Source organism: Zootoca vivipara, chromosome Z1 (assembly GCF_965207765.1).
Source record: "Zootoca vivipara chromosome Z1, rZooViv2.hap1.1, whole genome shotgun sequence".
NCBI lineage: Eukaryota > Metazoa > Chordata > Lepidosauria > Squamata > Lacertidae > Zootoca > Zootoca vivipara.
Genome location: NC_142583.1, coordinates 24,642,725 through 24,669,912, shown reverse-complemented (window position 1 = coordinate 24,669,912; position 27,188 = coordinate 24,642,725). Strand labels below are relative to the sequence as shown.

Sequence of the window (27,188 nt, the reverse complement as noted above, 5' to 3'; positions counted from 1 at the left end):
GAAAAAAAGGTCTCCACTTGAATCACAAAAGAACCAGACTGTGATTCCTTAATATATATATAAAAGTCACAGAGCAGCTTTAAAATGTCTTCAGGGGCAAAGGTGACAAGAGCTAGGAAGTCTCCAGCTGATGATATTGTTAGAAGAATTTTAATGTCTTAGATATATAATAAATGTTCATAAATGTACAAGGCAAGCACGTACATAAATATATAAACCAATGGCTGAAAACAGTACCTGAAACCATTTTGACTCTCCCAAATTGACCTCAAATATTTCTCTGCAAGGAGGAAGGAAATGGGGAAAGCTTTCCAATTGTCTTTGGACTGTAGGGGCTTACACCTCCCTGTAAATACAGTCTGGCAAGGATCTGTTAAACTGAGCACACTATCAATAAGAATCTGAAGTATCTGAATACTGAATAAGTATCTGAAGAAGTGTGCATGCACATGAAAGCTCATACCAATGACAAACTTAGTTGGTCTCTAAGGTGCTACTGGAAGGATTTTTTTTAATTTTTGTTTCGACACTATCAATATGCGTAAGAGATTCAGGAACTATGTATTTACCATCTCAAAGGAATGGCCAGGCTACCCAGGAAATGCAATCAGATAAGGCATTATCAGGTATCCTGGCAGACAGGAGAGAAGCAACAAACTCAACTTCTGCTGGGGACCACCTCTTTCTGTGATGTATGTAGGATGTATGGAGGGGTGGTCTTGAGCTCCAGGGCAGGGAATTTCAAAATGTCTATATAAGGGCAGGCACACCTTGGTTCTGGGTCCTTCTCTTTTCTCCTGTGTGATAGAGAACACCCTGTTGCAACAGTCAATAAAGATCAAGCTTATTAGCTGCTTTGCTTCTCAATATTCTCTGGTTGGCCTCTGTTCTCCTGCCGATGCAGAACCTACAAAGGACTCTATGAGGGCTCTTGTATACCCCATAAGGGAATGAGGGCAGGTTTTGTTTATTACAATAAAAGTACTTCAAGTATTTACAGAAGAGTGAGCACCCTGGATATAAAAATCTATACAAATCCATATGGAAGGACATATGGAGTGAGCATGTTGCTCTGTATGCTGAACTGTATACAGGTGAGGGCTGCCATATGTCCAGGTTTTCTGGGATTTGCCTGTCGGAAATAGTGTCTGTGGTGAAATCGCTAAAAATGTCCAGAAGTGTTCACAGAGGAAAGATGTGAAATCCAATGTTCTTCGGCCTATTTCTCTCCCCCCCCCCCGGTATTCCCAGAGGGGGGGGACAGGGCTTTTGGTAGTAATAAAAATTGGTAGTTATTTCAAGAAATAAAGGAGTCTTTCTTAACTTTTGGAGCTAGCTCTCTGAGGTGAAGCTGTCCAAAGATCAAAATTGGTGAGGCAACTTTGTTTCCTAAGACGTCTCTTAGGAGAGCTTCTCCCTCTCTCTTTGTCAGCTCTAACCCCAAATTACCTCCGCCAATCAGAAGACATCAAGTGGTATTTTACCCCTCCAGGCACACCGGCATCTGTGAATGGTTAACTGTGATCCCTGATAACTATTAACGTCCATTTAGGAAACCCAAGACAGTTATAACTATTGTAACCTTTTCCCCAGATAACATTTTGTTCCAACCGGTCTTATTAAACCTCCATTTGTCTCCCTCCTTCCCTAGGGCTGACCAGCAGAAGATACGGAAAGACTATTTGCTTTTTTAAAGACTATTTGTCTTATAAGCTGGCGGGATTTCTTTGCCATTTTACCTGTATAAGAAGCCTGTAGTCGATAGCACTTTACAGCTGTCCATAGCTGAAGAATTAGACAGATCCTTGCCAAACCATGGACTGTTGGGTTACATTGACATTGGCAAAGATGTGTAAGCTAGTGTCAGGGTCAGGCATTGTTGGGAACATGTTGTGGCCCACACCCCTGCAACCTCCAGAGCCTTCTTGCCTAGCTGCTGCCTGCATTCACCCGCCCTCCCTAAGCATGCAAATCACTGAGGGGGTGAGGAGATGGAGCAGGATCTTCCACTTGCCTGAACCCAGATTGGAATGGATCTAGATAACCTGTGTTCTCCAAGAATGCTTTCAGCTGCTCTACCATGGCCCTTTCCACCACTTTCCCCCTCAAAAGGGGGCATTTGCAACTGGTTGATAGCTGCTCCAATCAAAAGGGTCCAGAGCTGGGGGGTTTTCTTTTAGGAGCGGTCGTACCAGTGGCCTCTATCAGTGCAGCAGGAACCACCCAGTCTCCCAGTGAAGTCTTAACCAAACTCTGGACTCAACCAGTCAGCCCTCCTCTGTTGGGTTTGATAAGCCAGGAGGGATGGGGTCAAGGGGGCATGTCACCATCACCTTGTCCACATCAGCTGATTGCATAAGATGAAACTGACCCCCACACAGCTGCAAAACTGGATACACACACCTCGATAGCGGCAGTGGGTACTTAGTTGGAATTGCAACAAGTTCAGGATTACTCTGAAATCAGGCAAACTTAACCTCAAAGTGTGTAGCCCGTTGGTCACAGCTGGTCTTTGAGGGCTCCAGAGCTCCCTCCTCCACACTGGAAGTCAGTAAACTCTAGACCATCTGCATACCTTCCAACATTTCTCCAATGAAAATCAGGACATCCTGCTGGCAGGCTACTACACGATGCAATGCGAACGGCAAACTGAGCCCTTTTTGCGGCCCACACTGCCACATAGTAGGCATGATTTTATGTTCTTACAAGTGTCCAGTCTGCTTCAGTGATACTTGTGCCAGTTGCGCTCCAGTCTTTGTCTGATCAAGGAGCTGCTCAGGCTCCAACACTCTGGAGAAGGATGGTCAGGTGTGACTGTGTCAACTGCCTGTTTCATCTCACCATTCCATAGCAAGAACTTGGCTTTTGACAGGATCACCAGTTTCTCCACTGGAAACCCCCCCCCTCAAAGAGCTACAGTTCCCAGAGTTCCCTGTGAAGAGGAATTAACTGTTAAAAAACTCTGGAAACAAGTTTCATGAGGGGAATAGGAGTCTCCTAACAACTCTCAGCGCCATTAACAAAGTACAGTTCCCAATATACTTTGCAGGAAGCCGTGACAGTTGAAAGTGGTATCCATAGTACTTTAAATGTATGGGGTGAATGTGGCTTTAGCTTTTGCTTGGGTAGCAAGTCTGTAATTCATAAATAAATAGAACTATAGACATTCCTCTGACTCCTGCTGCTTCCTGGTACAGTGGTACCTCGGTTTATGAACACAATTGGTTCCGGAAGTCTGTTCATAAACTGAAGCGTTCATAAACTGAAGCGAACTTTCCCATTGAAAGTAATGGAAAGTGGATTAATCCGTTCCAGACGGTCTGCGGAGTAACCGTTCATAAACTGAAGCGAACTTTTCCATTGAAAGTAATGGAAAGTGGATTAATCCGTTCCAGACGGGTCCGCGAAGTACTTAAACTGAAGCGTTCATAAACTGAAACATGGGTGTAATTGGTTCCGGAAGTCTGTTCATAAACTGAAGCGTTCATAAACTGAAGCGAACTTTCCCATTAAAAGTAATGGAAAGTGAATTAATCCGTTCCAGATGGGTCCGCGGCGTTCATAAACCGAAAATTCATAAACCGAGGTGTTCATAAACCGAGGTTCCACTGTATTAAGGTACACCTACGGTACTACAATGTTTCCTCACAGAGTAAGTTCCCTTCCCAAACCCACAGGATGCTATGAAACCAAACTCATTTATTTATTTCTTTTTTTATATACTCATTTCTCTTGTGAGATCTCCTGAGCCTGCAGGCTGAGGTGAAGAACAGGCCAAGACAAACAATATGACAAGAGCAAAATCATCATTATTTTACGATCAACAATAATTGAACGCCTTGAGGGGATCTTTATACTCTGCAAAGATTGCTTTGACTTTGGACTGCCTGCCAAGATAACCAAAGTAAACAGGAGCTCTTAGCACAGTGTTTACCAGTCAGGTTTTCACCTTTTGCACATATTCTGTTCCAAGGATCTAACATTCACCAGACTGGAAAAAGAAAAGTGAACACATCCCATCTCATTGAAGTGCCTGTGGGGAAATTCACAAAAGCATTTTTGTATATCTAGCAGAAGAAGCCCAGTCAGAAGTCTCTAGGAGATGACAGCAGCCAAAATCTGGATGAGATAAATCTCATTGAACTTAAAGTGCAATCCTATTTATGTTTACTTGGAAGCCAGTCCCAATGTATTCAACAGGGATTATGTGCATAAAAGCATTTATACTCTGCACAGGGCCACAGCCAGAGTGGTTCATAACAGACAAATACATTGGATCATAAATTACCTTAAATTGCAGGAGAGGCATAGATTTATATGTTTTAAAAATGTAGCTGCAGTGCAAAGATTAAGAAGGCTAATAGAGGAGTTACCTCTTCTCTCTCTTTTTGTAGGTTTCTCCTTTCTTTTCTTCATTTGTTTACATTTATTCAACTGTTTTTATTTCATTGACCTGATGTTCCGGGAACTCCAGGTTGAAGGGCAGCATAGAAATATTGAAAATAAGTACCGGTAAGTATTTTACTACAAGGAATGTATTTGGAAGCCAAAGAAAGGGATGTGTCTTGCATTAGGTCAAGGAATCTGCTGCAGGCCAGAAAAAATGTAAGAAAAAAAGGAAAAGATTCCCCCCCTAATTATTTCTAGATTTAATCTATGGATAGGATTCAAGGAAGCACTTTGCATGCCCTTCAGGACATCTGAGGCCCCATTCTTTGAGCATATAACCTCCATTTTCCCTCAGAAAGTTACTTCCAAAACTTGAGAAATCCACAGCCGGGCAAATGGGAAATCAAGCCAATCCCTGCCTTTGCTGTTTGTTGTGATTCAGCTTTAAAGAGTGGGGGTTTTTTGCAAGAAAAGCTCTGGGGCAAATTTAAAAAATAGTACTTGACGACAGAGCTTTAAAACACAGATTTGTGCCTGGAAAGAGCAGGCAAAAGTGAAGTGTGGATAAGTCCTTAGCTTCAGACATAAAAACATCAGTATCAACACTCCCTCTACAGCTAGTAATGAAAACAACAGTACCGTATGATGACGTTAACAAAGAGTACTAAATAACCAGGTTGTGCTATCAGTAATCTAGAGAAGTAACTAGAGCCAGTCTTTTAAAAGTAACTTTTAAACTTGATTCTCAAGTTCCAGGAAAGGTGATTATGTCAAGCTGCATTTCAATTTTGTCAGCCAGCTGGGGAGAAGACTTCCTAGGTGTTCCTGGTAAGCTGACTGCTTAGGATAACACCTTCAGTAATTTGAAAGGTAGTGGGGTTGTTGTTGTTGTTGTTTTTTGCCGCACAGGCTTCCAAATGGAGGTGTTTTCAACTGTCCAGTGCATTGATCCAGCATGTGCTGATAACCCCTAGTGTGGACTATAAACTGGACTATATACAAGGGCTGTGGTGTAGACTCATCTTCCTATGCTAGTTGGTACCTCCTCCTTGAGATGTTGTTCTTTTCATTTCTAGTTTAGTGCTACAGGCTGCAGTGGACTGGCAGCTGAATCTTACGGTGACAGTGTGAATAGTTGTGTGCAGTGCTTTTTTCCTGAGGGTATTCATAGGTACACAGTGGGCACCAGGGAAGATCTCTGTGGGTACCTGCAGGCGCTATGTTGGCAACACTGGTTCTAAAACATACAAAGGGCTATGTGGTTCATGAATGAGGTATTTTAACTATGGGGCAGCTCACTCCCTCTTATTCCACTCTTCATCCTGAAGTCACAGGGCAGGTCACTTTATAAGGTATTTTCCCCTTAAAACAGCTTAAAACAAATTACAATCACAAATACCGTGTTTCCCCTATTTTAAGACGTAGTCATTTTATAAGACGTAGCAGGATTTTTACACTTTTGCGGAATTAAGCCATACCCCGAAAATAAGCCATACCCCGAGCCACCTGGAACTGGTTGCTGGTGTTGCTGCTGCTGAAGCGCCGTGCAGCTCTCTATCCGTCCTCGCCCTCAACTGCTAATTTCTCACACGGGCGGGGGGGGGAGAAGCAGGAGGAGGCACAAGCACCGCGCGCTCGGCCCTCTTTCGGCGTCGCCAGGCGAGCCGCGCTGGGAGCCTCCCCACTCTTCCCAGAACTTTTTTACACTCGAGCGCCCGGACGGGGAAACCCCTCGGTGTTGGGAGCCCTGCTGGCCCCTTCCGCGCTGCCGGAATGTTGTGGGGCCGCATGGCCCGAAGCAGAGCAGCGGCGGGTGACAAGCGGCGGCAGGAGCCGCGCCGCCGAAACGTTCTGGGGCCGCATGGCCCAAGGCAGAGCAGCGGCCGGAGGTGACTGACGGCGGCAGGAGCCCTGCTGGCCCCTTCCGCGCCGCCAGAACATTGTGGGCTGCATGGCCCACGGCAGAGCGGCGGCCGGAGGTCCGCTGGCCCTTCCGCGCCGCCGGGGCGACTGACGGCAGCGGGAGCCGCGCTGCCGGAACGTTGTGGGCTGCATGGCCCAAGGCAGAGGGGCGGCGGGGCGACTGACGGTGGCGGGAGCCCTGCTGGCCCCTTCCGCCTTCCGTGAGCAACAAAAAGAAAGCGAGCCAGCCAGCCAAGAGCTTGCGATCGCTCCTCCAGACCACTCCGCCGAGAGCCTCCGGTCTCTCGAGCGGCGATGCTCGGGCGCCCAAATGGGAAGAAAGACCCCCCTCACCAGATTCTGAGCGCTCCCTGCTCCCCGACGGATCGGGCAAAACCTGGCGCGCAGCGCAGGCGCGGGACGGAAGGCGCGATCCAGCCATTTAAAGCTGTGGCCGCTGCTGCTTTTTAGCCCCTTCCAGCTGTTTGCCAGTTTTCTGCGTCTTTTTTGTGGTGTGTGAGGAGCGCTGCCATAAGGCTGCGCTTCGGCCACCTTTCTAACCTCCCCCCCCCAGTTGTTTGGTAGCTTTTGTGGCGCATGAGGAGTGCTGCCATTGGGACGCGCTCCGAACTTTTTTCTACCCCACCCCCCCAGCGGTCTGGCCGGCTTCTCCTGCCTTCGCAGAGTGCTGCCAGCCCAGCAGCAGCAACGCCGGTCGCGGCAGGAGGAGGCAGGAACCATACTAAGACACCCCCCGAAAATAAGCCATAGGCTTATTTTCTTGAGTAAAAAAATTATAAGACGGTGTCTTAAAAAGTGGGAAACACGGTATGGAGAGGGTCCTAAAAATATAATCTCAAGGGCCAAAGGCCAGGGTAAAGACTAGAGGGTAACTGACTTTGCAAACAACTGCATGGTAAAATCAAGTTGATTTCCTCCTTAATTCACTCCAAGAGTTCATGGGTAAGTCATAACATTTCAATGCTACATACCAGTAGAACTACACTTGATTCTTCACAACAGCAGTGGAAAAAGAGCTATGATTTATCACCTGATGTGCTCTGTTTGAATGGTTGTTTGCTTTAGGTTGGGTAAAGTGTTAATGTACTTTTGTAAAAGTCTAGCTGAGTAAATTACTAGACCCATTAGTGCAGGAATTTACCTTTCTTACACAGGCTTGCAGTGGAGAGTTGCCAGTTATTGAGAACAAAAGTTGCTGCCGCCACCCCAATTAAAAACCATTTATATGCATACTATTCACTTCACATTCTTTTATGTATTTATTTCAGGCCTTGGAGTGAAATAGCTCAGCTTAACAAAGGTCACTGAATTAATCTAAAAGTCTCCAAACACTTACTAAATGTAGTTCCCATAATTTATGAGTGAAGTGATCATGCAATAAGTTTATTTTGGAGTAGATTTCTAGTTCATCATCTTCAAGTTTCTTCACAATTGTTGGGAAAAAATAAATGAAATGGTTCACATTCCACTGTGTTCATAATTTTGATGCTCCCTTAGCCTTCTTAACTATATTTTATACTTCAGCACAGCTGCTTGTAACATTCTGAATGCTGAAAAAACATTGCCAAAGATCATTTGGATGAACTTGAACTGAGTGTGATCCAAACTAGTCCGCTTCATAAAGGGTTGGCTGTGAACTGTAATTAGTTCCTTCTGGGATACGCTGAACTTGAAGTAGAACCAGTTCCTTTAAAAAATGAACATTTGAAGCTGTGCTGAGTTTATATTGTATTATACTGCTGCTGCTGCTGCTGCTACTACTACTACTAGTAGTAGTAGAACTACAACTACTAGTAATTGTTATTTTATTACCCACCCTTCATCCTAGGTTCACAGGGGGGGGTTACAGGGCCGGCTCATCTATGAGGCAAGGTGAGGTGAGCGCCTCAGGTGGCAGGATCCACAGGGACAGAATATCTGGCTTTTAAGGAATGCATTGGCCACTGCTAGAGGGTGCTCCTTGGAGGCCAGATATGCCTGCTCCTCAGCAGTCCTCCTTAATACTGCCTCCACAGCAGCCTCTCTGTGAATAGGAGGCACTGCTGGTCTCCTTCCATCCCTAGGAAGCAAATGGGGGGGGGCCTGGGCTCTGCACCCATCTGGCATGATTCAGAGCAGCAGCAGCCCCCCCCCCCCGCCGCAACAACCCTCGATTCCCACATCAACCATTGGGTAAGGTTGATTTAATTCCCTCCTTGTTCCCAATACAGATCTTTATTCCCCACTTGTTCCTGGTGCGGATCTTCATTCACCCCCTACTTCCCGCCGTCTTATGGTTTGCCCCAGGTAGCGAAATGTCTTAGGAGCCCCACTCTCGTAGGTTACAACATCAAAATGCAATATATATTTTTTAAAAAGTTTAGAACAACTTGCATAATTAAATTGGGTCTCAAAAACATACCCCGCTTTTCCATTGGAGTCCTCCAAGCAGCTAACCATGTGGATAAGACACACCAAGAACCACATGCTCACGAAACAATGCCCGCCACCCCACCAAGGGAGGAGACAGCACCAGAGGTTTCTTCCCACAGGACAGTTGCTCTAAGCTGGCTCTGTGGGGTCAGGAACGGGGCACTTTACTCCCACACTGGGCAGAGCAAGGAGAGAGCAACTAGAAAAGGCCCTAATATTATATTTTTTATACTGATGATGGATGGAAGAGTATTTTGCAGCCCCATTTTGTGATATTTTGGTTGACCTTATAATAAACATATTGCCCGAATATGTATCTATACGTATTCTCTTCTGATCTTCTGATATCCCTTCAGGACCTAGGCATGATTTAAAACTGTTCAGGCCCCTTCAGGTCTGGGTTGTTGTTTTTTGTTTTGTAACCCTCTAATTCAGGGGTAGCCAGATCATGTTGGATTCCCCACTCCCATCATCCCCAGCCAAGATAGCCAATGGTCCATTCATAAGAGTTGCAGTCCATTGTCACCTGAAGAACGTCTTGTTGATTACCTGTGTTCCACTTTCTTTAAAACATCCTTAAGAGAGGACTTCCTTAAGCACCTGTTGTCATCACTGTAGTCTTTTCTTTTGTGTGTGTGAAGGAATCTAGTGCTGGTGTATTTATTTAATTTTACTTCTTAATTTTTAAATGCATTCTGTGTTCTCATTTTGTATTTTTATGTTGTGGTTCGCCCCGTGATCTTCAGATGAAAGGTGGCATACAAATTTAATTAATAATATTACTGATAATAATGATACACAGCAGCAATCCGCTCACAAAATTGAAATGCAGCTTGCTTCTGTTTCCCTTGGGATGTGTGGAAGAGAGTTTGGGAACTTAAAAAAAAGCTTTTGACATTACTTTTGTGGCAACCTGGGGAAGAAGCATAGACAGAGCACAACTATGCAATCCACACTGAGATTGTTTTGCAAATTGAACAGAGGAAGAACACTTTACTTGCAGAATTAAGGTAGGAGTAAATTGCTGTATTTAAAAAAGGGAAAAGAAGAAGTAACATAGGTATCCAACAGATCACTATATTACTGAATACTCAAATAGTTTTAAAAAACAAGAGTGGTAATGCTTTTTTCATCCTATCCTTCCTTCTCACTGCCACCCCTGTGAATTACAGAAAGACCTGTCTATTTTGCTCATATCTTTGTAAGTTTGAAGCTTCTTCATTTTATTACATCTGTGGTAGATCTTTTCAAAATGTGGTTTTGTAATCCCTATTGTGCCCCTGGTCAGGCAAGTTTAAGGACATTCGGATACATTCTTGACTAGTTGCTTACACAATCCAAGCTACAAGTCGTTTTGCAAATTGTCTGGGTCACTTGTCCTTTGCTCCAGAAGAAAGGTTCCTTTCCTAATGCAACACGGAGGAAATAATGCCAAAATAATGCTTCTTGCTACCGGTAAATGTTATATATCCATCCATTTCTGTCCTGGCAGATGCCTTTGTAGAGCACTCAAGGCCACTCTATCTGTTACCAGCCATGTATGAAATCAAATTAATTAAAATGAGGATTGATAGCTTTGAGCCTGTTGTCCATTTTATTTTGAGGGTTTTTTTGTGTGTGGAGGTGGTGCTAATGGTACACTGAATGTGTGCATTTCTGTTTGGGGCAGGATTATATATCAGTGTGAAACAGCGAAACAACAACAACAACAACAACAACAATCTAATATGCTTAAAGCTTTTCCATTACCATTTGATCCATTCCTATGTCTCCTTACCTGAAAGGAAGTATCCTTGAACTTTTTTGAGTTTACTTTTGAATAATTCTTAAAAGTCCTATAGCATCTAATCTGATGGCAATTTAAGTTCCCAAATTGTTCACAGTTATTCTGTGGTGCTTCTACATTCATTGGCATGCTGGAAGGTCGGAGTATACTTACTGAAACATTGAGTTGTTTGCTGCAGCTGAAAATTGCATTGCAGAAGAATTTGGGAAGAATACAAGGGTGCCGGGAGTACTTTGTGTGAGTTATCATCCTAGATAGACTATTTGATAGTTCCTCTTCCACTGAAATGTTTGTTTTTATGCAAAATATTTGTGTGTCATCTTTCCTACAGAAATATGAGGTAGCATATAAAAATCAACAATAAAAGCTTTTCTAGAGGATTTTAAATTATCTATTACTTCTGCCTTCCCCCAGGAAGAGAGGCTCATATGCCTACACAAAGAATCTGTTTATAAAACAGATTGCCTTGCTGGGTGCAATCCATATTCTCTCAGTCATAAAGCCAGCGGCATTCCGCTGAAGGCAACTGTTTAAAATGCTATTAATAATAATTAGGTATGTTCTCTCACCACTTGGGGGCAGCAGCCAACACCAAATATAAAGTTTCACCATCAGATATATTTCATGTAAATTGCCTGTGATGCTCAATGCTGTATGTTTCCTTTTTACAAAAAAGGCAAATTAACCTCTCTTTGCATTTGCAGGACTTTTTTTGTTATGCATTAAACATCTGTGTTCAACAGGGGAAAGTATGTTAGATTGCACACATTCCATACAACTAGTTATACTAGATTGTGTGTGTGTGTGTGTGTGTGTGTGTGTGTGTGCGCACAGAGGTGAGTGCATAATAGTACTGATATACTAAATGTTTGTTGCTTTTTAACCAATTAATTAATCAGCTAAACCAGGGGTCAGCAAACTTTTTCAGCAGGGGGCCGGTCCACTGTCCCTCAGACCTTGGGGGAGGGTGGACTATATTTTGGAAAAAAAATATGAACGAATTCCTATGCCCCACAAATAACCCAGAGATGCATTTAAAATAAAAGCACACATTCTACTCATGTAAAAACACCAGGCAGGCCCCACAAATAACCCAGAGATGCATTTAAAATAAAAGGTTGGCAGTACGAACTGAACTGAATTCAGGATCGTTAACAGCTTCCATTGTTATTTAGAGAATATTCTTATCCCTCTGTTCTGGGATATGCAAGTGGGAGAGAATTCTAACTCATCATTCTTGAGCTGGCTGATACAGCATCACTTTGCATTATTGACAGCTTTGCAGTCCTGATGTTGCATCAGCACAAAGGACCTAAATGATGCTCCATCTCCGCTGATGCAGCTGCAAGGATATGATCTATCACTTAGGACACATGGTCTTAAGTCAAGGTGCATGCTCTAGTTATCTTCCGCAATGGGCTCTACGTGGGGCTACCTTTGAAGGTGACCCGGAAACTACAACTAATCCAGAATGCGGCAGCTCGACTGGTCACTGGGAGCGGCCGCCAAGACCACATAACACTGGTCTTGAAATATCTACATTGCCTCCCAGTACGTTTCCGAGCACAATTCAAAATGTTGGTGCTGACCTTTAAAGCCCTAAATGGCCTCGGTCCAGTATACCTGAAGGAGCATCTCCACCCCCATCGTTCTGCCCAGACACTGAGGTCCAGTATCAAGGGCCTTCTGGCGGTTCCCTTGTTGCGAGAAGACAAGTTGCAGGGAACCAGGCAGAGGGCCTTCTCTGTAGTGGCGCCCGCCCTGTGGAATGCCCTCCCATCAGATGTCAAAGAGAAAAACAGCTACCAGATTTTTAGAAGACATCTGAAGGCAGCCCTGTTTAGGGAGGCTTTTAATGTTTAATCGATTATTTTATTTTATTTTTCTGTCGGAAGCCACCCAGAGTGGCTGGGGAAACCCAGCCAGATGGGTGGGGTATAAATAAATTATTATTATTATTATTATTATTATTATTATTATTATTATTATTAGGAATGGCCATTATGACATTAGTCAGCATATTATTGCAAGGACAAGTTCTGAACATTGCAACAGTTAAAGGCTGTGGTTAAAAATAACAAAACAAAACCCAACTACCTACATAGGAACACAGGAAACTGCATATTACCAATTCAGACTATCCAGCCCAGGATTCTAGATTCAGGTAGGTAGCTGTGTTGCCGCAGTTGAAATATATATAAAAATTAAAAAAATTGTCCAGTAGCACCTTAGAGACCAACTAAGTTTTTTCTTGGTATAAGCTTTCGTGTGCATCCACAGGTATCTGAAGAAGTGTGCATGCACACGAAAGCTTATACCAAGAAAAAACTTAGTTGGTCTCTAAGGTGCTACTGGACAATTTTTTTTAATTTTTTTATATATTTAGCCCAGGATTATTAACACTGATTGGCAACAGCCCAGGGTTTCAGGACGAAATCCTCCCTAGCCCTACCTGGAAATGCCAGAGATTGAACCTGGCACTGAGCTACAGCCTGTGCCTGAATGCTTAAAGGAACTGGTGCTGTACTGTACATCTGTAAAAATATATTTAATTTTTTTTTAAATAATGTCCAGTAGCACCTTAGAGACCAACTAAGTTTGTTCTTGGTATGAGCTATGAGTAATGCATGCCAGGCCAGCCCCACCCGTCCACAATTAAAGAATTGGTGAGTTCATTCTTATTTTGGACTGATTTGACCCTTCTGTAGAAGATTTCAGTTGAAGATTTCAAAGTTAGCATTATCGCCTTCTAATGTCTGCAAATTAAGGTGCTGTAAAAAGCACAAGAGCGTAGGTTAATGTACGGTAATATAATCGGCATTCCTAATGGGGAGTGTGTATACATCCTGCCCCTTGTATTGGACTCTTTTAAAAGTCTGTAAATGCTACTGTTAGAATTTGTGCCTCACCAACAGAGTTCAGGGAGAGTAATTAATATTTTTAAATAGGGTAAATTGGTACTGCATATGTTTTCCTTTGTCTTTTACAACTACATGAGTGGCAGAAATTCAGAAGGGTGGATTTTTGCCAGTACATTGATGTACGGATAGAAAAAGCTGCATTTACCAAATTTCTCCTTGTTTTATCAGCCTTTTTTATGGATAAATTTAAAAATTTAAAGTCGGGGGGGGGATCTGGCAATAAAACAAGATGATACATTTCTGCTTCTCTTGGAGGATGGTGGAGATTGGTAGAGTTGTCAAGTCATCATTTGCACCTATCGTTTATTGCTTTGCATCAGTAGTGATACAAAAACGAAACCAGAGAAGGCACAGAAAATGAATAACAACACTTGAAAGACAATTGCGGAAGCACAATCTGGATAATAGTGCTCAGATTGCACTTTGTTCGCTGTTTCCCCTTCTATGTTAACCTGGCCACATCCCTAGGAAGAGGGAAGGCTGCTGCCTAAAGTCTACAACTGTTAATTAGGGTCTAGCATTGTCCACTTGGTGGCAGTATGACCAGAGCATCCCTGTATGCCTAGGTTTGAAGCTAGATTCTTATAGAGACTGGGTAGAAATTTACCAAAATTAGATTTAAAAAGATATTTCTGCCTTGGGTATTTGGTCAAATCCGCAGGAACTATAAGATCGTCAGCTTTTTAACTGGGTTCTGCTCTAGTGCCTTTCTGCCGTCATTGGAGGAGAATAATGCTTATCTCATTGCCTTGAAAAGTTTCACCTGCTGATTTCTATAGGTCAGCCTTCCCCAACCTGCTGCCCTCCCCTTAACTCAGACTGCAATTTCTATCAACTGCAGCCTGCATGGTCACAGTATTATTATTGTTGTTGTTTTTATTTATTTTATTTATTTATTAAATTTGTATACTGCCCTTCACCTGTAGACTTCAGGGCAGTTTACAGTTGCACTCCAAAACATCTGCAGGGCACCAAGCCAGGGAATGCCAGGGAATGCTACTGTAGCTCAAGCTGTTATTAAACATATAGGAGCCATTCAGGTTCCAGCTTATCTGTTGGAATGGCATATGATTTACAGGACAGGGAATGCACACACACAGCCATGTTAAATTTTGCATCAGGCGGTTCTAACTAAATGTGAGCCATTCAGGGATCATAAAATATCAAATGCCTGGGATATTCCAAGGGTTCTGCACTCATCCTTAGCACCTTAACACTGACCTATTGCACATGTATGATTTCTGATTTCCTAACCAGGGTTAGAGAGCAAGAGAGCCTGTGTCCTCCCCCTCTCCCTCCTTCTCCTCTGCAATGCAAACTCCCTTCCTTTCTCTTTTCAGAGGTAATCCTGCTTGCACAGCTACATTTCCACCAGTATTAATGCTAACCATGGCTAGTTTTCAAGGCGGAGGCTGGAACCAGGGTTAGGAGAAGGCTTGGCAACACTAGCTGTGTTTGCACATGAGAGGACAATGAAGAAGAAATGCACAAGCCTGTGGAGTCTAGTCTTGCTTGATCTCCTAAACATGGCTAGGAAAACAAGAACACCTTGTCTACACCAGGCTCCTAATATTGGCTTGCTCTTGTTGAGTTGCCAAGCTGTTTTTCTGGCAGGGCTCCTCTTCTCTAATAGCTGCATGATAGGAGCAAATTCAGATCAGGGTTTTTTTTAGACAGGACAGGACTGGACAGGACTGTGGCTGCCCCCACCTTCTTTCCCACAGGACACACATGTGCAGGTCATCCAAGGAGGTAGATTGTTGTGGGGGAGACAGACTCCCAAGCTTGGGGCTAGTAGCTATCTCTGCCTTGTGGCGCATTTTAAAAAACTGGCCCTAGGAGAAAATAATTGCAGGCATATAGAAAGAGCCTTCAGCAGGTTCATGATGAAAGCTTTAATGGCAAGCACATTATCAGGGCCATGCCTCTAGTTGTGTAGAAAGGATGTGCCTTTAGAACAGCCTCCTTCTGGACCTCCACCAAAATCTGAGCTTGAGCATTTTTTGAAGCCAATGGAAGGTACTTTTCTTCAGGCAGGCATTGGAAACTTTGGCTACAGCAACAGATTACTATGAGAGGGTTTGTTTACTAGCAGCATAATTGCAATTATTATTATTAAATTTCTTTTTTGTTATATCATATATCACCTATATATATCACCTATATATATCATATATCACCTATATATATCACCACATATATCACCTCTTTGATAGATGAGCAATCATTAGACAATGATAAATACATACCACTGTAAGCAAGCAAATATATTATATTACATTGGGCAGTTGTTTTTCCTGGTGTTCATTCAGACATGGTTTTGCATTTTTTAAAGCTCAGAGATAGTTTGGGAAGATAGAGATGTGGTGTTTTCTGCTCAATGGTACCATCTGCTTCTGATCTCCCATCTTGACAATCTGCTCTACTGTTTTTCTTTTGCCTGAGTGTTCTTTGTTTTTTTAATGTTTGGATTGTTAGCTGCTTTGATTTGTGGGTGTGTAAGAAAATCAAGGGAATAAATTTCTAAAAGCCCATTAAATTTGACCTCTGTAATTCACTGATAGGTGGTGCTGCCCTTGAAGATGACTCAGAAGTTTCAGTGGGTGGGAAAGGCTATGGTTGCCTTCCTAAAAGGATATGGAGTGGCAGGTGCATATCTGACCACTGTTCTGCAAATAACATTGCTTATCTGTTTCCTTCTGAGCACAACTCAAGGTGCTATCCACTCCCCTTGTTGTTGTCCCTGCCCCCGCCCCCAGACCAGACACTCCTGCACAAATGCCCTCACAACGTCTAAGAGTAAGCACTGAAATGATAAGATGATATTCTTGTCAAAGTTAACACATTTCCCCCTTCTTCCCGTATTCCCAAAAAAGTTTGTAAGACCTTTTTATTCTTGCTAGAATGAATCCAGTGACTCTAACAGATCTGCTTTTAAGTTTAGCAAGGGGTCAGCAAACATTTTCAGCAGAGGGCCAGTCCACTGTCCCTCAGACCTTGTGGGGGCCCGAACTAGATTTTGGAAAAAAATAATGAATGAATTCCTATGCCCCACAAATAACCCAGAGATTCATTTAAAATAAAAGGACACATTCTACTGATGTCAAAACACCAGGCAGGCCCCACAAATAACCCAGAGATGCATTTTAAATAAAAGGACACATTCTACTCATGTAAAAATATGCTGATTACCAGACCGTCTGTGGGCCGGATTTAGAAGGCATTAGGCCAGATCCGGCCCCCGGGCCTTAGTTTGCTGGTGGGTTTTCCCCCAATCAATTTTATCATTTGTAGCCAATGGCCATTACATTATGAACACAAATTGCACAGCTGCAGAACAGAACAAAAGGCACTGCATACACCGGAAGAAGCCAAATCTACAATGTCAGCATCCCTGGTGGTTGTATTTAGCTTCCCAAAAACAACTTCATACTGAATTTGCAGCTATTAATAATTTCCCTAGATGGTTAGTGCTATAGTTAAAGCTTATTTCTATGCTGCCTTTCAATCCCCCCCCCCAAAAAACCCAAACCCCAAAACACAGGATAATTCCCAAATACAAAACTCAACCAAAAAATAAATTTTAAAAGTACAACTTGCAGAAAAAAGTAGACAGCTAAATCTTAATATTTCAGAAAAGACCAAAAGCAAAATATATTCATGTTCCTTTGCCCAAATGGGAAACAGCAGCCCCCAGAAAGTCACCAGAGAGAGCAGGAGTAAATCCTTAGGGGCTCCTCTTTACAAAGGTGATATTAATGGAGACAAGGCAGGTGGAAAAGCTTCCCTCTTGGTGGCTCAGGACAGTCTCTTCCTGCAGCAGTGCCTCCCAGGCAGCAGCTCACCCTTACAAAGGCCCCAACCAGAGGTGTGGGAGGTGGAAAGACTACAGCAGATTCTGGATTGTGATTGCAGAATCCTCCAGAAATAAAACATCCACTTACTGGAGAGTAAAGGTAAAGGTAAAGGACCCCTGGATGGTTAAGTCTAGTCAAAGGCGACTATGGGGTTGCAGTGCTGTGGTCTAAAAACCACTGAGCCTCTTGGGCTTACAGATCAGAAGGTTGGCAGTTCGAATCCCCGCAAATGGGGTGAGCTCCCATTGCTCTGTTCCAGCTCCTGCCAACTGGAGAGTGCAGTATATGATCCCACAGTTAGTACTGTAATGGCTTCTCTGATTCAAGAACTAAATGAGCATGCACAAAAAGTGCAATTCTGACCCACCGTCTGCTACTGCCAATGATATAAAAGGATCCACGAAAAGCAAAGATCCCACATTGTCAGTATCATTGCACAGCTTAGGAACTGTATGTTACAAAGACCTTCACCTGCCTGGATAGCTCAGTTGAATAGCGCATAGTGCTGATAACACCAAGGTTGCAGGTTCAATCCCTGAATAGGACAGCTGCATGTCCCTGCATTGCAGTGGGTTGGACTAGATCACGGGTGTCAAACACAAGGCCCGGGGGCCAAATCCGGCCCGCCAGACCTCGTCATGTGGCCCGCCGAGCGCCCCAGCCAGCGGGACCCAGCAGCGGGACCTTGCTGCTGAAGCGCCGCGCCGACAAAGCGCCGACAAACAGCTGGGTCCTGGGGGTGTTAGAAAGGCGCTGCGTGGAGCGCCCCGAGCCACAGCAGGAGAAGGAGGAGGCAGCTTGCCGGGTCAGCGCCCAGCAGCGCCGCACGGAGAGTGCCGAGCCTCTGGGACGCAGCAGTGCTCTGTAGCACTTTGAATCGTCCTCCTCCTGCCACGGCTCGGCGCCTGGAAACGGCTGCTGCTGCTGCTGTTGCTGCTGCTGCTGCTGAAGCACAGACAAAGCACCCAGCAGCGCCGCGTGGAGCTGCATGTAGAAGGACCCCAGCATCTCCAGGTACCAGTAGCTCTGCAAAGCTCCTGCATGAAACCCTAGCGAGCCTCCACCACCCAGTGCAGTTACCAAAAATCATTTTTCAATAAATTGTACAATAATTGTACATTTGAATATCTACTTGCCATTATTCTGACTATGTTTCTGCTTTCAGAGCTAGTTATTACTGACATTATTACAAAAAAACAGTAATAATTGAATGCAGTGACAATAATTTATGATAATAAAGAGTGGACACATAGTCCTACAGATACAACCGGCCCTTTGAGGGTGACCAAACTGCTGATGCGGCCCCCGATGAATTTGAGTTTGACACCCCTGGACTAGATGATCCTCAGGGTGCCCTTCCAACTCTATGATTCTATGAATACTGACAATCTTATTAATGCAGCTTTTGATAATACCTCTATGTGCAAAATGCAAAGATCAAGAGCAGAAGGAAAGGCATTCTTGATATTGAACTCTACCTTTTGAACAGCCTTCCTCCGGAGGTCCACCCAACTCTGAGCTTGAGCATTTTCTGAAGCCGGTGGGAGGTATTATTCTTCAGGTGGGTTTTGGAAACTTCTCATGCAGCCATAGATTGCTTTAATGGGGTTTGTTTAGGAGCAACATACTTTATCTGTAATTTTTTAAAAAAATTGTGCATGTTATATAAGTCATACGTCATCTGTTAGATAGACAATAAATAGACAATAATAATAAATACATACCAGTGTTAGCCAGCAAACATTTTACATTACATCTGTCATGGATGCTTTAGTTGAGATTCCTGCATTGCAATGGATTGGGCCAGATGACCTTCAGAGTCCCTGCCAACTCCACAATACAGTCATACCTTGGTTTAAGTATGCTTCGGTTTGAGTACTTTCAGTTTAAGTACTCCGTGGACCCGTCTGGAACGGATTAATCCACTTTCCATTACTTTCAATGGGAAAGTTCGCTTCAGGTTAAGTACGGACTTCCAGAACCAATTACACCCATACTTCGGGTTAAGTATGCTTCAGGTTGAATACCCCGCAGACCCATCTGGAACGGATTAATCCACTTTCCATTACTTTCAATGGGAAAGTTCACTTCAGGTTAAGTACGCTTCAGTTTAAGTACCCCGCAGACCATCTGGAACGGATTAATCCACTTTCCATTACTTTCAATGGGAAAGTTCGCTTCAGGTTAAGTATGCTTCAGGTTAAGTACAGACTTCCGGAACCAATTGTGTACTTAAACCAAGGTACCACTGTGCTATGATTCTATGATTCTACAATGGGCTTAATTTCAAATTCCATCATCTACCTGTGCTGGAATACGATAACAAAATAGCTCCCAAGACCTTGAGTTCCTCAGTGGAGTGTATTTTTATATTGAAAAGAAAATGAGAAAAACCTCTCATCCATCAATTAGGAAGCCAGAATTAAAAACCCAGAATGTAGGCAAGCTTTTGCCAACCTCTAGATGTTATAGATCACAGTTCCCATCATGCTGGTTGGAGCTGATGGGAGTTGTAGTCCAAAGCATCTGGAGGGAACCAGGCTGTCTTAAGGCAGGTGTATACTATCTAGAAAAAGCAGCAGCGGCTCAGAGCTGGATAAGTGTGTTGTGCACAACTAATGGCAGGCCACAATGAAGGGAATATAAGTCAGGAATGAGGAGCCTGTGGTCCTGCAGTGGTCCATTGGCATTGCTGACTGGGACTGATGTAGTCCCAAACATCTGGAAGGCCACAGGCTCCCCATTCCCTATTCTGAAAGGGGCACTGCAACTGGGGGTTACATTGGTTGCACCCCTGGATGTGCATTGCACAAGGAGCTGCTTTATACTGGTTTTGAGCCACTGCTGCTTTTCCCATAGTCTACCCAGCCTGGCACTCTTAGCCTTGAGTGTCAGTGGCTCCTCAGGGTCTTAGGCAGAGATTTTCCCCAGCCATGTTGCTAGAGTAATTTGAGATTATTATGTAGTCTGAACCTGGGATTTTCAGTACACCTAGCATGTTTTGTCACCTAGCTAGTGATCAGATTTTCAAGACTCTGAGCTGCGCACTCCACGGGACAAAAGCAGAAAAGATATTGGAACACAATTTAATAGGAATTTACTATTAATAGGAATATACTATTATTATTAGTTCTGTATACAAGGCCTCTAGCATATAAAGGCAAAACATTATACGTCCAAGGTCAGGTATAATTTCTCTTTCTAAATTTACATTTTTAATATTGTTACAGTTAACTTATATAACTACATATACACATACACAACAAAGGAGGCAATACGTGCAAATCCTTTACACAAAATGTGCAATCCTTTACACATTTATGTGGGAATAAGCTCCATTTTTATATTTTGCCATGATTACAATTATTTTTCCATGCAACCGTTCTGCCAAGGAGTTCAGGCTGACATACACAGTTCCCGCCCCCATTTCCCCTCACAACAACCTTGTGGAGTAGGCTAGGCTGAGAGATGGTTACTAACCCAAGGTCACCCCAGTGAGCATCATGGCCAAGTAGGAATTTGCATTCTGCTCTCCCAGATTCCTAGTTCAGCACTCTAACCACTGCACAACACTGCCTCTACATTAGCTACATATTGATTACAGTGGGACTTACTTCATGGTAAACATTTCTAGGATTGGGGTGTTAGAACAATTTCTTTCCATGACAGTACAAAACAAAAACAGTTGGATTTGCCCTGAAATCAGGGTGTGCCAAAGCTCAACAAAGATCCAAAACCATTTGAAATTATTGTTTCGCTGCCAGCACCAACTTTGTGCCTGTGAATTACTCTCTATAACTTTATCCCCGTCATCAAAGATCCTTCTTTAAATGAAGCAAATGACTACTATGGAAGAAGGATTGAGGCAATGCTGAAGTAAAAACAAGAACATCTTTCTTGCATTTGGGTGGCATGTCTCTTGCCAGATATTAGCCTTTTAAAACAAGTTCAGGTTACAGCATAATTTCCAAATAAGGTTTTGGATTGGGGGGAGTGGGGTCTTCCAACTATGCCAAATGTGCTCAGATGTGGGTGTCAGTGCTATTATGTGTTTATGTTATGTTTCTATATCATATACATTATGAACATTAATGTATGCAATTACCACATAATTAAGAAATAATTAATATTATATATTAATAGCTGTATGGTATTCTGTGTCAATTTGCGGCAGCGCTTTAACAGGTGTATGCTAGTGTGAGGCATTAAGTCCAACCCTTTGCGTGTTTACATAGTAAGCCCCATTCTATTCAATGGAGATTGCTCCCAAGAAAAATACACAGAGGGTTGCAACCTTTAAATAAATGAATGGAAAGAACTGCTTTGCATTCAACTGCCTTGTTTCTTGTGCTTGTGTGTGTGTGTGTAAAGAAAAACAAGAGCGTTTTCCAGATTTATGTCTATGTTGAATCCTCATTGCTAGAGAAAGTGCTTAAAAATAAATCACAAACCAAGGGAGCTTTTTCTATGTATATAAATGAAATCATGGTCATAGAGAGTACCCATTTCTTAATGTATGAAACATGTGCACTCTACTGTTTATGATGAATAAAAGAGTGGTGTGATGGGGGTTTTGTGTTTTTCTGGAGAGTTAAATGATAAATGCTGTTATACTTCTGGAAGTCTCCAATTGGAAATGTGTCAAGAGCTTTCCAAAGCAGCTCATAATGTCTGTCTGGGGCCCTCATTGTTAGTCTGAGCAGAGATGTAACGTTAGAAATCAGAAGTAAAAGCAAACATCTCCCCTTAATATGCCATAACGTTTCCAGCACTCCAGCTCCATCACCCCTGTCATATCCACTTTGCATGTGTCCTTTCTAGCTTCCATTGTCAGCCTGAACCTGCACCTCATCCAAGCCTGTCCTGACCGAGACACAATTCTCCGGCAGGGAAAAAGAAGCAAATAAACAAGTTGAGTGGTGTAAAAAAGGGGGGTTGCCTTGCAGGTGCCTGCAGCTGGCGGTTAACACAGACAGTAAGAGGATCAACTCCATCTCCACTAACTGGAGAGAGAGGGAGAGAAATAAAGCTCCCACATTTACTATTCACAGTTTAGTTAATTTGGATGATAACGGTTAGTTTCTAATCCCATTGTGCAGAATTGAATATACTGAAACATACAAGCCTTCTGAAAGAGTGCATCTTGCAAACAGAACAACAATCAGGAGCGTCTCCCCCCCCCCAAGACTGAACCGTGGAAGACACGCACAGTTTTGGATAGCATTTTGTAGGGGTTTGTTTAGTCACCCATCAGGTTGCAGACAAAACAGGTTACAGACAAAGCATCAAGAAGGGAGAGCTCTTTAAACAGACAAGAATTTGCATTTGCATTTTGCAGCAATCAAAAAAAGAAATACAAAATAACCAAAAGCAAACCAAAACTACAGTTCTAGGAGATATTAAATGGCACAGTTTCCTTCATTTAAAAATAAAATAATAAAAATCAGGGAGGAGAACAGTAACCTATTTTTTTAAAACAGTTTGCAGAACGTCTCTCTGGAACTATATTTCTGACTCTTTTTTAAAAAACAAAACACGTTCATAATTTTGCTCTGGAGAATACACCGTTTCAACGATGGAACGGATTAAAGTTTGGATACACTGGCACACATCTCCAAAGTCTAGGTGATGTTTTTATTTGGACGTGCAAACTATAGTCACATTCTGAGTTGAATTTGTTATTCATTTAGTCGATGTGTAAATTGGGCTTGTTTGAGGGGCGGGGGTGTCCCTATACAACTAAATAAGAAGGTGCCAATGAAAGTTGAAAGAGGCACGAAAATGCGCTCCGAAGTTTTGGAGAGGAAAAGGATACACCCTCTTTTTTAGCTAATTTCCTCAAGTTCCTGTTTGTGTGTTTTCGATATTTTCCTCTTCAAGCCTTTCAAAAGAAAGCAAGCAACTTCCCCAAGCTCCATTATCCCCTCTCCGGCCCCCCCTCGTACAAACTTGTTGCCCCCCAAAAAGACAGCCCTTTGCGCTCTCAAGGCGAGAAGCGCGGCTGCCAGAACAGAGGCCCTAGGAAAAAAGTTAACAATGCTGTGAAAATATGTTTGCAGAAAATAGACAATTGTTGGATTAGACGTATTCAAGTATGAAATAATGCCTTTTTGTGTAAAAACTTCAGCAATGTGCGTGTACAAAAGTTCCCTGTGGCAGTTACTTGCTCCCTTTGTGAGCGTTGCGCTTTGGCGTCTCCACTTGGCGCATTTCACTCCCAGTCCCTTTAAACGCGATTGTTTCTTTCTTTCTAATGACATTTACCGGATCAAAACATGCTGTTAATTCGATCAGAAAGCTTTACCCTCCCTAACAATGCCACAATAATTTCTCCTGAAGTTTGTTAAATTGACCAAAATTAGGCAAATGAATAGGGGGTCTGTAGGCGATCCTTCTCGCAGGTGACACCACATAATGCACTCTCAGACCAGCTGCGATCCCCTCTTTATTTTGCCCCTCTTTTCTTTGACCCGCATTATTAAGATTTAGGCCCAATGAAACCATTCACACTTTTCAATGGGATATTTTCCTATAGGATAATAGGCTACAAATTGAGCCTCTCCAAAGCGACGAGGAGGAGGGGGAAAAATAACAACCTCGAGAGACACGCACACACTACAGAAACGACCGTCGTGTGCCAAAGGTTTGAGGGAGGCTCCTAAGGTCTGCAGAGGGGAGGAGAGAAAAAAATTAAAGGACGTGGGGGGGGGGGAGAATCTCGTGCCAGCCTCCAGTCCCCACACCTGCCGGGGTGTCCCCGCCACATAAAGCGGGAGAAACAAAAAGGCCTGGCTGCCATCTCTCATAAAGATGGACGTGTCACCAAGTCGTGTGAGAAAAGCCTGAGAACAAACGGGCCCACTCCGTCTCCAAGGGCTCTTCCTTGAACTGGGCGGAACAGCCTATTAAGGGCTTACTTAATTACTTTAATGACTCTGGACAGGCTTTAAAATGCAGTCAGCGCTTGGACAGGGAAGGGGGGCGGCGACAGGGTGTATGCATGTGTGTCTTGGGCTGGGGGGAGAGTGTGGGGTGCCTGGGATTTGTAAACAGGCGGCCGTCGTGTGAGAGACCGACCAGGCGCTTGGCGGCCCAGTGAAAGAAGACGGCCAGTGTCTCGCAGCCTGCAGGCGCGTCAGTGCGCTCAGCTCGCTGCTCCCTCAGCCCTGCGCGGGTCGTTTCCATGCAAATACCCTTCGGAGGCCGATCACGTGTCCTTTGAAGGGCCACGTGGAGTGACAAAGCTGATCTGACATCCCCCCACCCCACCCTTACACGCCCCTTAGACTGGGGGTGTGGGGGAAGACCCGAACTTACACACATTTTTAAAAGCTGATCTTTAATGCATGCCTCCTCCTCCTCCTAACGCTGCTTTCCCTAATCCTGGGGAAACAGGCAGGTCATGAATATACCCCCCCTCTCCCTCAGAAATGATCGCTTTATAAACCGCCCCTTGGAAGTTAGGGCTCTGCAATCCACCTGGGCCACTTGAAGGAGGACATCGGGTGCCTTCTGAGAGCTTCTCCCCCAGCAGCGGCTTCTTGTCACGATGGCCTCCAAACTGAAGGAACGGAAAGTGAGTTGGAGAAGGGAAGGTGCCCTGCGCACTGCCACCGGGCTCGACCTTTCCTCAAGGAACTGGTGGCCCTTAGCTGCACAGGCTTAGACATCGGTTTTGAGGATTGTGATTATGGGTGGGGTGGGGTGGGGGCAGTACCAGAATTCAGGAAATAGAAAGAAAGATGCGAAGTCTGGAAACTGCTGAGATATAGGAACCTTGCAGTATTTGGCGCTTCAAATATCTGGACGTTTCAAATCTCGTATGAAAGTTTCCAATATATCGGTTTTGAGGCTTTGCCGTCCCCCATCCCAGTTTGCCTTCTTAGGATTATGGTACCATCAGCAGGTAATGGGCCCATCATCGTCTCCAGCTGTAGGGATGCTGCGTTGCTAAGTTTTGGGGAGGTTTTTGTTTCTTTTTTGTCTCTAGTATGTCAAAGGCTTGGAGAGTTGGATAGGAGGAGCTCACAAGTGCCTGGCTCTTAAAGGGCTGTTCTAAGCTGTACAGAAGTAGGTTGTTGAAGGGCAGAGAAGTGTCTGGAGACGTCAATAAAAATTAAAGGTGATGGAGCAACTTCGCGTTCTGATGCGATGCTCCCTTCCATCTTGCCATACCACACGTGTGTCTAGCCTGTCGTTCTCATGCATTTTCCAGAGGATCCCGGTCTCCCATAAAGTGATCGAGAAAAGGAGAAGGGACCGGATCAACCGCTGTCTGAACGAACTCGGGAAGACGGTGCCAATGGCTTTGGCAAAACAGGTGCGCATCCCAAAGTTGCGTTTTGCGTCTTTTCGGCCGAGAGGGGAAGCAATTTGCGTACGTGGGGTTACTTAGGAGTGGCTGCTGCTGCTGCTGTTCTTTTTGCGTGGAGTGGGGGAGGGGGTGTATGTGGCATTTTGCAATATAAGGGGATCGTGATCATAGCTTTGTGAATGAAACAAGTGTGGCTTATTCCTGCTCATTTGCAAGCCTTTTTGTCGTTACGTTAACTCACACTGTGGAATTCAAAGCTCAAAGTGCACGGGGGTGGAAAACAACTCCCTGAAGTCCTGTCTGCCTTTGTGCATTTCAGAGTTCCGGCAAGCTGGAGAAAGCGGAGATCCTGGAGATGACCGTCCAGTACCTGCGGGCCCTTCACTCTGCAGATTTCCCTCGAGGGAGAGAAAAGGGTAGGCGCGCTCTTCTTCCGTGGCTGTGCGATTCTGGCCACGCAGGCGCGCAGGGAGAAGACCCTTGGCCAGGAACTGCTGGCTGAGTTCTGAGAAGCCTTGGGAATGGATCACACTTTGCTGTGGGAATTCCCATTAGTGAAATTTGGGGGGGATCCTGGCGACACGGGTGGAGAAGAAAAGAAATCCCAGCTGGCGACACTGGGAGGGATTTTGGACACAAACGTTTTCACGACCAGAATACAGTAGTGGTCCAGGGGTTATATCGTCAAGGGCAACCCACTAGCTCTTAGACTCAGACCCCCAGTGCAATCCTCTATAAATCTTCTCAGAAGTAAGTCCCACTGAATACAATGGGGCCTGCTCCCAGATAAATGGGTGTGGGATGGCAGCCTCACTTTTCAGTATGTAATTTGGGAATCAGTGATTCTACCTCACAGTGAATGGATTGCATGGAACACAAATAAACAATCCTTTACACGAATTAAACCCCCCCCCCAAAAAAAGGAGTAAGCAAATTAATGGAAGGTGGAGCTCTCCATGATTAGCGACAGTGCATTACAGTAGCTTATGCATTGCTTTGAGCTTTCCAAGCCTGGGTGGTTTTGGAGACAAGAGTGCAGGACTCAAACAACATTTGGTTAGATCCAGCAAGATAACTTCATTCCCTGATAAGGAAGGATTTTACACACTTGTGAGATGTAGAATAATGAACAAATAATGCATTTATTATGGCACAATCTTCTGTGACCAACAGCCCACTTCATCAGCTAGATGAAGCATTAATACTCTGCAGATGTATATGCTGTGAACATATACTCAAATGGGTGTATATTTTTTGTATATACCTGGCTACATAGCGGGGGCTGGGGGGGGGGGAGACCAATGCAAAATTGTTGGCTGAGAATTTATCAGTACACTCTGAGGCTGTGTGTGCACTATACCTTTAAAGCACATTATTTCCATCAAAGAACTCTGGGCACTGTAGTTTTCTCATCACAGAATTGCAATTCCCAACAACCCTTAAGAAACAACAGTGCTCAGAATTCTTTGAGTGGGGACATGTGCTTCAAATGTGCTTTAAACATAGCTCCTTTCCCCACCTTAACTAGCAAGACTGCAGAGCATGGGTTGCTCTGTTCTTACGTTGTATTTGCTGATCTACCCCTG

At 44.0% G+C, this 27,188-nt stretch overlaps 1 protein-coding gene across 3 annotated transcripts in view; it reads left to right on the top strand.

The window, feature by feature from the left end:
- Positions 1-27,188, top strand: part of HELT (helt bHLH transcription factor) — a 58,605-nt gene that overhangs the window by 29,594 nt on the left and 1,823 nt on the right. Inside the window, exons 1-3 of one of the 3 annotated variants that reach the window (XM_088661050.1) lie at positions 5,084-5,217; positions 25,504-25,608; positions 25,922-26,018. In XM_088661050.1, coding sequence (XP_088517176.1) covers positions 25,591-25,608; positions 25,922-26,018 — 115 coding nt within the window. In that variant the 5' untranslated portion in view covers positions 5,084-5,217; positions 25,504-25,590. Of the gene's footprint in view, positions 1-5,083; positions 5,218-25,301; positions 25,609-25,921; positions 26,019-27,188 lie in introns of those variants that run through there. The other 2 variants (XM_088661051.1, XM_035111743.3) reach the window with 2 other exon arrangements.